The sequence below is a fragment of the Musa acuminata genome, chromosome BXJ3-5 (genome assembly GCF_036884655.1).
Source record: "Musa acuminata AAA Group cultivar baxijiao chromosome BXJ3-5, Cavendish_Baxijiao_AAA, whole genome shotgun sequence".
Taxonomy (NCBI): Eukaryota; Viridiplantae; Streptophyta; class Magnoliopsida; order Zingiberales; family Musaceae; genus Musa; species Musa acuminata.
The window spans coordinates 9,492,530-9,507,500 of NC_088353.1; the positions used below are offsets into that span (position 1 = coordinate 9,492,530).

A 14,971-nucleotide genomic window follows, 5' to 3' on the forward strand; every position below is an offset into this window, starting at 1 on the left:
GGATATAATAGTACGTGCGGATAAGAAGGGAGGCGGCCTCCCTGTGGCGTCCTGTACAGAGGCCAGGGTTTTTGTTCCATCAGAAGTGGTGCGTCCTTCTACAGGTGGCCCGCTGCGGATCGGCAAGGGGAACACAGCTGGAGTCTCTTCAACGGGTGACTGTTAATTGACTCGATCGGGTACGTTCTGGCTTGAGTTTGAATCAAATCCGAGCCTCTTACGTACTTTGGAATTTTAGCATTGAGACAGAAATGATTAAGTTGGAATGAAGTAATTAAGTTTGAAATCAATACGAACAGGAAAATATATATATATGGATAATATTTAAAACGAGTTCGAATAGTTGAATAGTTGTTAGTCGTTTCTTTAATCCCAATGAGCACGATAAAAGATTCATACGCCCCTTCAGTGGTTATTATGAATAATGCTTCTCTAAGACCAAGGTTATAACAAAAGATGTTGCAACTTTGCAATGCCTTGTATCTCAAAATCGGGGAACTAAAAAGCAAATTTTAGATCGTCGATCTATGACCAGAACACTCCGGACCATCAATCATTTAACAACATATCTTTGGCACTCTTATATACACGTCTCAAAGTTCAACAGAAACCCCACGCAGTTGGTCTTGCCTATTCCCTAGGACTGACATCACTTGGAACTCAACTTGAGCATTGTATTGAAACAATCTTTGTGATGGCTAAGCAAACCGAAACAACATCATCAAACTGCAAAATTCTGAGGAATTCACACGAAGAAGAAGTCAGATGGTTCCTAACGTTTAAGGAGGTTGTAGGAAGGCATGTCCTCGATTCGTTGGATGTCTTCCAGTAGAAGCTCTTGTTCAAGCTGACGGCGTGTCGACTTCATGACCAACTAAACGAAAGCAGCGGAGATCAAGAGATCAATGCAAGTACAGAAACAGAGAATAAATAGTCAAAAGGATAGTAAGAGCAACGAACATTGAAGTCCATGTAGGAGGCGCGCATTGCGAGCCATTGCTGGTCCATCATCTTGAAAGACATGCAGTACAACATATCGAAAGCTCGCTCGTTTTCTGGAGGCAAATTACAAGGAAAACTCTTGTCAGTGCCAAGCGTGCAAGTTCCTATAGGAGAAACATTCCAGAGAACAGACTAAAGAATAGCTTCCATCCTTGGTTTCTGAGAAAAGCCTGATACTTGGCTAGAATTAAAACATTTCATGCCATTATAGGCAATTACAATTTCCTGTTTATTTACGATGAGTGCAAAGTGAGAGAGACAACAAAAAGGATCAATTTGAGGGTTACCTAAAAAGGCATGGTTGTGCTCCATATACAGCAAAAAAAAAAAAAAAAAAGCCAGATACTAGTTTAATATACAAGATCAGCGCAAATGTGATGGCTACATAAAATCGTCAATCAATTGACAATTAAACAAGGGACCAGCGGTAGATCTGAATCAGTGTCCAGACACAAGAATTAGAGTACTCATATGTGGGAACCTAATCCACCATTTTCCAAATTCGGTTTAGATATCAGGTAAAACTGGGACTGTACACACTACAAGGTATGAATTCAGAATTCAAATGTAATCCGATAAGCTTTCTAGATCGTCATATAAGCTTAATAGTGATTATATGTTTGTTTGAGTGAAGTATGTCTGCCGAGAAATGATCACAGGGAATTCTGCAGATCAGTGGTCTAGTTTATAGCATCTGGATACAAAAGGTAGTAAGCAGGCAATGATGGTGATATTTTCCCCTATCTGACATCCAGAAAAAGAAAACAGCCTTGGCAAATAACAAAGCAATAATCAAACTGCTGAAACGTACCTGAAAGTAGCTTCAAGAAAACTGATGCCATCATTGATGTTGGTTTGGCTGCAGTCACCAATATAGTTAATAAGCAGTGGTGCCAAGACCTTAAATTGGCAGAAAAGTAATTCGGTAGATAAATATCATAAAGAAACCTTGTAGAACTTTTAATGTGAGTATACATTACGTGCAAGCAACTCCTAGAAATTTAAAAATTAGGTGTCTGTTAACCTATTATGATCAGTAGAGCACAAACCAGCTTGAAGATCAAGCATCTGTATGAGCATGAATGTAATATTTACACCAGCAACAGCAAATGGATACTCCCACATGGCTCTGACGCCTTCCCGCTTTTGCAGAAGATCCTGGAAAGATTTCTGCAGGGAGATTTTTGATAACCAAAGATGACAGCAGGTTATCAAAGAGAATGCAGGCTAAAAAGATGCGAACTGTGATGCGAAGTAACATAAAAGTCAAAGATTCAAAATATATGATAACAAATATTAGCTCTACAGGTGGGTCTTAATTTCGTATCGCCCATTTTTTGATACAAATTATACGAGATGATTTAGTCTGCAATCACTTACACGAATAAGGGAAGTAAACAATGAGGTGTAACTAAAATATACTTTTATCAAAAAATACTAAGTAAATACACGATATAAAACTTCATGTATGTCTCTGGTTCCCACTTTTGATTAGGGACATGTCCTGGTGCAAACTGACTTAAACAATGAATCTAGACTAAAGCAAAATCAAATCACAAATCAAGAGTTATTACTTAATGCTAAGCCACTCAAGAGCTATTAACTAGTAAACCCTTGCATTTAACCCACCCACAAGCCTTTCAAACTCAATCAGAATTCAAGTCTCATTCAAAACGAGGAGAACTCTAATTTTGTAATGCCAACAAGCTAACAGTCCACAACTCTGATTTTTTTTAATTAAAAAACTTAAATTTCAAAAACAAACATAATTAAGAACAGTACACTGCATTTTGTAAGCATAACAATGCATTAAACAGTTTGTTGAAAGTTAAGTGCTGAAATTATTTTTTGCATACATGAAAAACACAAATTCCTTGTATTCAAAATATACTATAAGGTGTTCCTGTTTTAGAATAAAAAAGGCAGACTTACAGGATAGTTCTTGGCAAAGAATAACAGATTTTCCAAAGATATGAAACCACCTCCTCTGTAAAACAAAACCAAAAATCATCTCAAACTGTCACGCTAAATGTAAGTGAGCTCTAAACAAGACATAGCTATGGAAGAAGTAACAGAAATATAGTACCTGAAATCAGTAGAGGGATCTTTTCCTTGCCATCCCATTTCCTTCCACTGGTCAGATATTATACCGTAGAGTTCGACCCCAGGATAAGCAGCATACCAAAGGGCCCACAAAGCTTCCTAACATGATTGAAATATAGATCATAAGATGCTAAAATATAAACTCCACAATAAGGTATCGGTTTCTTGCTTCTAAAAAATATATATTGATGGTTTTTTTTCTTAAAACAGAAATTTGTATTTAAAAGGGAAATAATGATGTATTTAATTAGACCATTGGAATGTAGCACAAACTTTTGTTAAGGGAATGAAAAAAGATTAGAGTCTCAAATCATGTTTTCCCCAGAAAAACAAATGTATTGTGATATGTAAATGCAAACCACCAAGTAACGTAAGAAAACACTTTGGTCCTTGTATGCAGAAATAGTTATATAGTTAACATTAACTACGACGCTTAGATAGTAACTAGTAATACACTATCTGTAGTATAAATACTTAGTCATGTATTAACTATTTTATTTTTTGTGCTCGGGAGTGTTCTGCATACTTAGAGTTCAAGTTTCTTTAGTTCAGAAATAATCCATTACAAAAAGCAATTTAAAGTTAACGGTTTGCTTTTTCCCAGATTTAGAACGAGTTCTCCAACATCATAAAGATTCGTTCTTAACTTGCTTGTGTTCATACAGCGAATTGGATGCAATACCAAAATGTACCTGGTGCTCTTTCTTTGAACTATCATACGCAACATCTATTCGGCTCTGTAATCTTCGCAAGCATTCCTCCTACAAACACATCAAACAAATTTAAACTCCTGTTGGGCTTCCAACTGACTATCCAAAAGGAAAAGTTGGTAGTAAATTCTCAGATGATTAAAAGATCATCGAACTAGCTTACGGTAAATAATGTTGAGAGATAAACTAAGACATGGTAACCAAAACATGCGCGTGCATTTCAGACGCATAGATATGAGAGGGAAATTAGAAGGGGAGATTTTTTATACTCAAGAAACTAAATAATACGAATCAAAACAAAAATTGAGTTCGGCATTGTTTTGAAATAATAAAGAAAATTATTGCAGATGTCAGATTTTCTTAATAATTTAATCTGCCAGATATTAGTTGCGAGGATACAATAAGTTATTGATCTTTTAGTAGGTATTCCGAACAAATCCCGTTAAGCACGTATTCATGCAAACATAATGTTGACAAATACTTATAAGCACCTCAGAAAGCTTCGCTTCATGAATAAAAGTACGAACATATAGAACCTTCCAAAATTCATCAAATCTTGAACGATTAAAGTATGAAAACAATAAAAAAAAATATTTTTTTAGTAAAGAGTAAATAGTGAAAGTGGGATTGGAGCTTACGATATATTATTAGTCTTTACCAACTAAACTAACTAACACATTTTTAAAAAAAATAATATATATATATATATATATATATATCTTTTCCTCAATATATACAGTATGATTTTATCCTATATAAGAACTATGTTTTAATACTAAAAAATAAGAGAAAAATTATAAATAACCAAGAAAACTGGATTCACTCCGTCATTTTGTCTGCTTCCCACCTGCTGACACCCAACAAGTGTTTCGAACACGAAACATCAAACTAACAAGCAAACCAAATCGCATAAATTAACCAATAAAGGCCAATAAAGGAGATTCAGTGATATGAATGTGCTTGGATCAAGTTCAACCCTTCATCGGGTCTACTGCAACCATTCAAGGATCCAGTCCAAATACATTTAATATAGATAAAATTCGATCAGATAGAGATTTGGTTCAATAGATAAATACAAACATAGGATCATAATTATTTATAATGTCGCACAGATTTGATGATAAAGACGATGCAACATCAAGCCTATCCCATCTGACCAAAGTGATGACACGACCAAACTCGGAAGTCAAACCGAGTCCAACACAGAAGCAAGGTAAAGTCACTGAATTCGTTCAACGTACTTAATTTGACCTCGAGCTTAGCTTGATCAATCCAAACCACACTAGATGTGCATTACATGTGGACAAAGGTTAGACTAACGTGTACATCGATGCAGTAACAAATGAGTCACATAATAGAATAATTAAAAGAACGAAATTTCGATTATACCAATTTGTACGAGCTGGTATTCACAGACTCGCTCAAGGATCGGTAATAATATAGATTAATACCAATCGGTATTTAATTTTTTATTATTTCTCGATATTATCATGTGGTATGAGTCAAGACACTTTTTTGGTATATAGATACTTTACTGGTCTGACCATTTAGTATCGAGATTTAAATTCTTGGAATAAATTAGTAAAATTTAGATGGAAAAAGATTTTCATCCTTTCATAGCTAAAAAATATGCAATGCAATAAAAATGTCCTTTTAAAAAAAAATTGGATTCAAATTCAAAAGAAAAAGATACTGACAAAATTAAAAATAGTAGTAAGTGACAATTAAGCTTATCTTGCATATATAATGATACGTAACGTTGTTTGTTCTATATCAGTTATCCGAATGTAGACGACAAACATGACCATGATACCCATCATCATGTCGCAAAAGCAATCATTATTTCTTAACGACAAAAAGAAATGATACGAGAGCACAATGCCATAGTTATGTACCAAGAGTAACTCAACTAACCAAATAATGCAAGTTTCTACTTGAACGTACTCTGGTTTAAACAAGCGACTTGTATGAAAGAAATGGATAGTATAATATATGATTTTACCTGTGAAGGTGTCAGATCAAATAATAGACGAGTATTGTTATCTCGTCTTTGGGCACAAACGCATGACAGGCCTCGTCCAATCCAAGCTGTTGATCCTGTTACAACCTCAGCTATAGAAAACACAAGCCAATGAATATATTCATACTCTTCAGCGAACTCCAAAATTAAACACAATGTTTAATGGAAAATAAACAAGGAAAATGACTTGTATTGCCATCAAACCTTATAGACACAAATCTTCCTTGACAACTAGAAATCACACTCAAGCTGTATTACTAACAACCTCACTTTGCAAAGCAAATTACAATCACTTAGAACTCGAAATAGAGAGATCGAAAAAGGACATGTAACAAAACAAAAGCACACAATATAATTTAAAGGCCTTGCATTAACACAATTTAGGGGTTCTAGGAAAATTCAGCTTGCAGGAACATTTTATCAATTTTGGTGATTACAAGCATATGAACAACTACTGGAGTGGTAACAGCAGCATGACTTTGATGAAGCAAAGATATAAAGTATGGCCCGTACAATAACAAGATTGTTATATACATATTCATATCAAGCAAGGCCACAAATTATTGGAAATAACATATTAGAGTAGGAAGCGCAACAAAGATTTCAGAAAAATTGATTAGACAGACAAACTGGAGGCTAATATGAATCAAGAAGCCTTGTTTAGTTCAACGTTGATATGTAAAATGCACTACATATCTTGACTCTGTTCTGACTCTGTCATGTTAAAATAAAAGAAATAAAATCTAATCCCTAAATATAGCATATCACTCATCTTTTATGTTTTATATTAGCAACCTAATTATACGTATCCTGGAGGAACATAATTAAAATAGTCACATACCACTACAGTTAAGAGCATCTCTCATATACCAGATTCCATCGATCTAAATGCACAAGAAAAACAACGCTTTAGATTATTTAGCTGAGATTGTTCCATCTTTCATCTCGATCTATTGTTCTTCTTTTAGCGAAGTATTTTGAAGAGACGAGCAATCGCATACCAGGCGACGAGCGGCATCCGCTCCCTCGAGGCGGCCCCTGCGACACCCTCCTCACCGCCACGAACGGCCCGCCTTTTCCGTCCGTCTCCCGCATCTGCGTCGCCTCTGGGTTCACTCCGAAACCTTCGTTCGAGCCCCACGCTCGACGAGACCACCCATCCCGACGACCACCACCAACTCCTCAAGGACTCGGCATCCGAAGCGAAGCACGAGGGTCGTCGATCGATCGATGAGCGCGTCGGGGGCGGACTCGTGTCGGAGAAAAGGGGAAGAAGAGATCAAGATCTCGCTCCCATGCTGCCTGATACGACTCTGCGGAGCGAGTGGTGGTTTCCTCTATCTCTCTCTCTCTCTTGTCTCTCTCTCTCCCCCCCTCGCTCTTTAGATGGCGGATCGTTCAATTGGTTTCGATTCGGTTTGCGTATGGCATTTATTTATTGGGAGAGTAAAAATAATGGATATAATACGGATTAATCCTAAGACGGAGCGAATGTTTTTCCACGCCGGTTTTCTAACGGGCGTTGATTACGCGCAAGAACAAACGTCCCACCGAACCGCAAACGGGTTCTGCCACCTCAGCGCGTAAAATTAACACGTAGGAATGACATGTTTGGTTAAGATGTGGAGAGCCATTCATGATGGCTGCGGTGTTCGGTGACACTTTTATCCCGGCCAGCCCCGTGCCTCGTTGTGGTCACCTTCCGGTGGGCGAGCACGACCCTTTGCATACAAGTTTGGTCCCCTTCCATGGTCAATTCTTGGAGGCAATCGTGATCCAAGCTGTAGCTGTTTGATCCCAAATTCAACACGAATGAAAGCAAAAGCTAAGCCCTCATAATTTTATTAGGATTCACCCTCACATCTATCTTTCTCCTTTTGTATCAACATTTATTGATATTTATAGTTATTTGTCAACAAATAATTTTCCCAAAGTATGGGCATCTAGTGAGTTAATTTTAAGGTTTTCAACTAAATGAATGCTTCCGATTCTAATGATCATAATATATTTCTTGGATGTATGTGTATATTAATTAATTAATTAATTAATTTTGGAATATATATGATAGCTAAATAGGTAGTATCGTGATTGGTATGAGTACTAATATACTAATAATTATCTGACTTCGAACGAATTAAAACATTAGTGATGACATTAACGATGGGCTCTCACCGGCGGTCAACTTAAGAAAGATCGTATGAGACCTTGATGCAATGAGTCATTTTGGTTGGAATCAACATGAATAGACCAAGGTAAATTGAAAATTCAAGAATCGATGATCGCATTTGGTCAAAATCGAAACAATCATGGTCAAGATTTTTGCTTACAGAAATACTGCAAATTGAATGATTAATTAAAATGTGATTTAAACAGGAAGCTCAATCGGTTCAACAAATATCACAAAGCTGGTTGACATTTGGCGCTCGATGTGGCACTCGTAGTTAAAGAATGATGACAAGTAGCATCACTTGATGATGTTTACAAGACTTGGAGGCGTAGTAGGTCAGGGAAGGTGAGCTGCTGTAGAGCACTACTCCTAACGAGGAGGTTCGAGTGGTTCGACAATGTCTAATTTGAAAATAATCAAAAGGAATCACCAATGTACTTTCGATCCTAAAAGGGAATTTAAATAATATGATTTGTGCATGCAACAAATTCCAGCCCACCCATGTGATTATTATATCATGAATTATTATGTTAATAAAGACATAAAGTCTCAATTATTTAGGTTGAATATGTTTTCATTGAGATCCTTAGAGTTTAAAATATTTAATTTTATATTTATTAAAAAATTAGATATCTTTTTTTATCACTTCTCGTACTATTAATACTAAGCATTTTATCTTTTAAATTACATACGACTCATTATTCTGTGTTCATTTCATCTAAAATAATATTTATTTATTTTATATTCCATATAGCTAATGTTTCAAGAATGGATATATTTCTTCTCTATTTAATGGTTTGCAGTAAGCTCACACATTCTCCTCTTCTTTTCCTAATTGTTGTGGTAGAATTAGGTTACTACCACCTAAATTTACTCCCACATTTTACTCCTAGAGATTTAGACAATGTGACCTTAGACCAATGTAGATCTAACTAGGAAGTTACCTGTATTAATAACATAAATCAACATGTATTAATATCCTAAGCACAGTCCCCTAGGCAACAGAAGGTCCTATTGGCCATTCAAAATAGTGATTTAATATTATTAATGTCATAAATCAACAAGAGACACATGCTATGCTAAGATCCAATAACAATAGACATTTTTTTTATTATCCCAACAATAAAAATATTTCATGCAAGTGCATAGGGATCAGATAACTGTGTGAGTTCCAAGCTCTCATAGCTCAATGTGAGCAATACTATGTTAAATGTCCAAAAGTTATATATAAGAATAAGCTTAAAATAATAAATTAGTGCATAAAGCTCTTATTAAAAAGTCAATATCTTTGTTTTGTTTGATGTAAATCATTATTATTTGAATCATAAAGAAATTTTTTTATCGTGGAAGGATCTAGAGAAGTTTATTCTAGATATTGCTAAATTTATTGAGAGGGAGACCAATCTCCAACCCCCTTTGGAGATCCAACCTGTTTGGGAGTCTTACATGCATAGGATTCAGAAAGTGAAGTGACATCCCACTAAACAAAGCGATAGCATGTGAGTGACTATGATAGTTGAGGATAAGACTTGGAGGAGGATGTGCACTACTTTCTCTCTTCAACACAGTTCTTGTTGTTCCAGAAATTTTCAGGGACAAGATAGTGGAATTATTTTACATTTATGACTGGTCTAAAGAAATTACAATACGGTGGAAGCATGAATCTTACATACTAATTTGGTTATATTTCTTTTAAATTTTCTGTCCTTTGTTCTTGATTTAATCTGGACAATCTAAAAGAAGATGAAGGATGGTGTTCATGGTGATGTTGAATTATTGATTTCTTTCCTTGGAGGAGAGAAAGAGAGAGAGAGAGAGAGAGAGAGAGTGAGAGAGCATTGAAAGAAAGAACTCCTAAAAGAAAAGGTTCAGTCGATTGACTTCTTTTATGGAACAAATTACGGCTCATCAAAAAAGTGAGAGCCACTGAATGCAAAGCAGAAGCAGGAGCTCAATCATGGTGGTCAGTGGTCGGTGGTTACTTATGAGACCACCTTCTTTCTTAGTTGGCTGAGATGAGCTGATGGGGTAAGCAGACCCCAACAATTTGATCTAAAGCTCCTCATCACTGTCAAAGTTGGAGCTCTTGTGGAGGCCATAATCCAAAACTGCTCAGCATCAGTGAAGTAACTCAAGTGTTTGAAGCACAATACCAAGTTACTAAGAATTGCCAGCATAAAAAATTTGCTGTCTCATTTCACAAAATGTCACAGATGCATTCAGTTTCAATATGAACGAGAGAGAGAGAGAGAGAGAGGTTAATCAATTGCTGGATGCCATGAAGATGCACAAAAGTTCAGATAAGTTATGATAGCATAATCTTTCAGGAAATTCCGAGACCACCTGAAAAGTATACATCAGGTTGTCAGTTGCAAAGCTTCCTGGAACATAAGAAGAATAAAGAAATAGGAAATCTACAAAACTCAAGATGCTTGATGTTGACAGTCTTAGGCTTCACTTGAAGAACATTTAATTATGATTAAGAAAGGAAAATAATTGTCCTGGATACTGTTCTATGAAAATACATTCTTTTGAACTTGATATGCAGACTTACAACAACAGTATACAGGCTTACAGGAACATATATCCAACATCGAACACTAAATTCAAGTTGCTAAATCCTATGTTTCTCTCTGAAGTACCATGAAAGAATTGCAAGACCAAAGATCACAGTTCTTACTTGTAATGATTAGCTGACAATGAACAAAACCTCCATTGGACATTGAGTTGTCATTAATATATGAACATTTATCTTCTGTAACGCAATGAGCTAAGGCATGCAGAAGCAGATCACCATCTTCTTCAGCTAAATAACCTTCTGGACTTGTCTAAATACAAACCTATGCAGAACCAATCTCTTTATTGTGGCTATAGAAATTAATCTTCACGGAAACACAAGTTTGTGTAAGCATCCAACTTTCCATGATGATCACAGATCATATTTAGAGTGACATGGAGTCACTGTAATTTACTTGACTTAAGTTGCAGGGAATACAGAACCATGCTTGTTTTAAGTCAAAAGAAGCCCAAACAATATTCAAATTGATGGATCAACAGAGTACTTACCGAAACAATTTTGGGACACTGAAAAGTCCTAAATTTGCAAAACCACTATTCATGATTGTTTAGTGAATGCATAGATTCTCATAAAAAAGACTCATATTGTAGATGGTTGCTTGCGGTCATTCTTTAGTCGATATGCATTACAATATCTTTTGGTTGGAAGGAGGATGTACTTAAACTTCAATTGCTCATTCTCATATCTTTCTTGTGGCTGCTTTAGGAGTTCTAAGGAGGCTCAAAGTAGCATATTTTTGTTTTCAGGAAAAAGGGTCACATTTAGGTGAATCAGTAGGAAATTTTGTGTGTACCAATGTATGACTAAAGAAGTTTGGAAAGATGAGTTGTGATCAGCTCCAATAGTTTCTGCTGAATAGTTCTCGATGAACTTGAAGTACTTCAAAATTGTTGATTGAGCCTTGTCTTTTTTTTTGTCTTGGAAGCTAGCTATCATCCTTTAGTTCTTTTTGGTTACAGTCACAGATATAAATAGAACATTGTGTATTTGATATGAGAATGTTTGGCATCTGAATCCATCATCCAAGTGAAGTAGAGAGTATTCGGAGGCTGGATTTTGACCTCCATTTTTTCCCTCCTGCTTCTCTCAAAAATCCAAAAAAGATGGAGCAGATACTGATGTTGAAAGCTCAAAAAAAGAATTTGTAAATCTTCGTAAAGCAAAGTAAAATAAATCTGAAGATGATCTCAGCGTTGCAAATCACCAGGTCTTTGAATTCGAACAACTTGAACGGATCTAAAAAGCTGTGATTGGTTTCAGAATAGGCATCAGGATTTCCATTCGGACTAGTCGTAAGATTAGCTCAGGTTGACTTGTGAGCTCCAGAATAGGATTAGAGCGAAACATGAATTATGTTTGGTTAATAATGTTGCTGCGCAATTGATGTCTGAAGTGTTGAAATTAATCTAAATTTAGTCTTAGTAATATGGTTCATTTGGTTTCCTTCATAATTATGCCAATTCCTGCATCATGCAGCATTAGGAAATACTATTACAGGTAGAGACAGCCTGCATTCCCCTTAAAACATCATGAGATCTTGAAACCTCCTGATTAGATTTACAACTGGAGATGCAAAAAATTTGTGCACAGATAAGAAATTACTGAAACGCGTTCTTTAGTTAATTAACCAGGCAGAATCATGCTTCATTTTCTCTGGGTTGTTTGCAGTCTTAAGATCTGAAGTGGCACATTCTCTGCAGCTTGGAATTCTTAAGCAATGAAGGATACAACCAATAGAAAACTATGCATCAGAAAAAAAGCATCATACTATCTTAAATGGCTAATGATTAATATGCAGTAATGGTAAAAAAAAAGTTTGCCATATATTTATCCATCATGCCTGAAAATTCTCTGCTTATGTTGTTTCAGAAAGTGCCCCATGTTCTTTTGCAGCAGATTTTTAAGAGCTGTACATTTGATGTCAAATGCTTAATACATTTTGACATTTCTTTGCAGTTTGTAGAACAAAGATTGATCATGTTAGAAAAAAACAAGATTTAAGTGTGGCCTGGAATGAGTCAGGCGATGTTTGCTTCATTATTAATTCCAGAAACATTAAAAGAACCAATGGATAATACAAAAGTTTTCTCAAGCATTGGCATTATTATCTTTTGCAAACGTGAAGACTATATAAACCAAAAAATTTTGCTATACTGCCATCATGGAATGTTGGTGGGGATAGGAACCTTTGCTTTGCTTACAATAAAAGGGTAACCCTTATCATCAATAAGCCACATTTTACTCAAGCATATGTTACGCTTCCTCTTCTTCCACATGAATAGCCATGAACAACTACTTCAATCGATCAAAAAAGGGGAGGCACCTGATGCTTCTAGCATAGAGTGATATGACCAGTTAGGTCAGCTTACTATTTTCCAGAGTAGTTAGATTTGGAAAATAGAGGCTGCTTGTTGTCATTACAAGCATGATATATGTGGATATCGTTTGGTCACCTCGTGGGCAAAATGGCATGAAGTGAAGCTGTCGATTGACAGCAGCTTCTTGCGACCTTACATGCCTTGCTGTTCCAGAAGTAGGCTTGACATGACTCCTGTTTCCTCTCAGTCTCTCACCGTAGCAAAGAGAGCTCATTTGCCTCTGCATGGATGATGGCATGTAAAGTTACTAGCATGAACTAACTAGCACAGTGGCAAATATAATTATTCTTCTGAGTCTGTTTCGTTGAGGCTGTCATTACAATGAATCTTTTTTGCTTATTAGAAGCCGAGATCTCAACCGGGGGTGGTAGGTCATTTAGTAGGGAGGTGTGCTGCGATTTCATAGGTTAATTGAATGGGCAAATAATATGCTCGTGATGGAGAGAGAAGGCTGCAAGAAAGAGGAAAGAGAAAGGGAATTTAAAACATAAAGGGTGGGCGTGCTGAGGGAGCAAGACATGTTGCTGGAGTCACCACCAGAAATCCATCCAGCTATCACTGTGTCCTTACTCGCCAAACTTTGCTGTCCTCTCTCTCTCTCTCACTCTCTCTCTCTCTCTACTATTCCTCCCTATATTACCTCCGAAATTCCCCACTCTTCAGTCTCATCAACCCAAGCACAAAAGCTTCCTCGCCACAGCTCTTCACCACACAGAGAGGAAGTTCAAGAGAAGGCAGGCGAGCAATGGCATCCCATGCGCCAGCTCTGGCTCTAGTCATCTCCTTCGCCCTCCTCGCCACCTGCATCGCCCAATCCCCGGCCTCCTCCCCCACCGCGATGCCCCCGTCCACCACCGCCACCCCTCCGACCGCGTCATCCCCACCTCCCGCCTCCTCGCCTCCTCCGGTCGCCACGCCGCCGCCAGCCACCCCTCCTCCGGTCTCCACGCCGCCACCAGCCACGCCTCCTCCCGTCGCCACCCCGCCGCCAGCCACGCCCCCCGCAGTAACGCCGGCGACCCCACCTCCCGTTTCCACTCCTTCCCCGACCCCGTCGTCGACTCCAACAGGGGCGCCGGCTCCATCGACGTCCCCGTCGTCGTCTCCATCTCCCAGTCCCAGCAAGACTCCGACACCAGCGCCGGCGCCGGGTACCTCGACTCCGGCCGACGGCGGTTCCGGGGCGTACGTGCACGGAGTCAGCATGGGAGTGGTGGCGTTGCTTGGAGGAGTTGCATTGCTTGTGTAGAGCTTAGCGAGAGGCGTTTGATGTTGGTTTCATTGATTTTGGTGCTTTGCCTTCATGGATTCTATGTATTATTTGGTGTAATAACTCTGTCTACATTTCCTTCTTCCTAGTCGGGTCTTCATTTTTGTTGTGAGGCGATCATTGCAGACTGCTACACCACATATTCCTGTTATCCTCACTAATAACATGATGTCTTTATGATCTTGATGTGAGACCATGAACTCAAAACACTGATAGTTAATTCAAAGCCTACTCCCAACATCAAATTGCATCAAAGATTAACCATGTTGACAAAAAAAAAGGGGGGGGGGGGACAAATCATGGATGAAACCTCCCAAGAACAACCACATTGTCGCTAATGATCAACAGACAGCAAGTGTCATTCATGTCTCAGTTAGACACAGATCACTCTTCTGTGCTGCAAGATTCTTGTCAGCGGCAGATCACATGAAACTAAGAGCACGTCCTGGAAAACAGCAACTCGCAGCTGACAGACTTACAACATCAATCGATGTATCGAAGCCTCATAAAGAGATCTTGAGTAGCTACGTGAAAAAGATAGATGAAGGAATCGATGGGGATTGGGGGTCACATGGAAACCGGTGCCCTGGTAAAAGATGGACGCAGTGATCGAACATCTTTGGTGGCAGAGACGGACGTCAGGGGACCACCGGTGGGTGGGAGATGGGAGGGAGGAGAGAAGGCATCAGTGATGGAAGGCACAGGCAAAAGCAGCTTTGAGAGTGTGGAAGGGAAGGAGAGGG

General features: G+C 38.0%; 2 protein-coding genes across 4 annotated transcripts; both read right to left on the minus strand.

The window, feature by feature from the left end:
• Positions 1-477: 477 nt before the first annotated feature.
• Positions 478-7,242, minus strand: LOC103974735 (uncharacterized). 3 transcript variants are annotated; one of them, XM_009389614.3, is made up of 9 exons: positions 6,837-7,242; positions 5,818-5,912; positions 3,798-3,866; positions 3,089-3,204; positions 2,935-2,989; positions 2,052-2,172; positions 1,814-1,861; positions 961-1,055; positions 478-874 (listed from the first exon to the last, which is right to left on the minus strand). In XM_009389614.3, the coding sequence occupies exons 1-9, from the start codon at positions 6,928-6,930 to the stop codon at positions 773-775; spliced, it is 795 nt and encodes a 264-aa protein (XP_009387889.2). In that variant the 5' UTR covers positions 6,931-7,242; the 3' UTR covers positions 478-772. The 3 variants fall into 3 exon arrangements, with proteins under 3 accessions (XP_009387889.2, XP_009387888.2, XP_009387890.2); XM_009389613.3 differs by having other exon boundaries at positions 5,818-5,927; XM_009389615.3 differs by having other exon boundaries at positions 2,027-2,172; positions 5,818-5,927.
• A 6,352-nt stretch (positions 7,243-13,594) lies between these two features.
• LOC135639200 (glycine-rich cell wall structural protein 1-like) lies at positions 13,595-14,164 on the minus strand. The gene has a single exon (XM_065153002.1). The coding sequence runs from the start codon at positions 14,162-14,164 to the stop codon at positions 13,595-13,597; it is 570 nt and encodes a 189-aa protein (XP_065009074.1).
• Positions 14,165-14,971: the final 807 nt, after the last annotated feature.

Bases quoted from the DNA above. Each gene is read 5' to 3' on its own strand.
- LOC103974735 (XM_009389613.3), bottom strand. From the start codon at position 6,930: ATGCGGGAGACGGACGGAAAAGGCGGGCCGTTCGTGGCGGTGAGGAGG. The intron at 5,928-6,836 runs GTATGCGATTGC...TGTTTTCTATAG, and splicing joins CGGATGCCGCTCGTCGCCTG to CTGAGGTTGTAACAGGATCA. The intron at 1,862-2,051 runs GTTTGTGCTCTA...TGGTGACTGCAG, and splicing joins GATGCTTGATCTTCAAGCTG to CCAAACCAACATCAATGATG.
- LOC135639200 (XM_065153002.1), bottom strand. From the start codon at position 14,164: ATGCTGACTCCGTGCACGTACGCCCCGGAACCGCCGTCGGCCGGAGTC.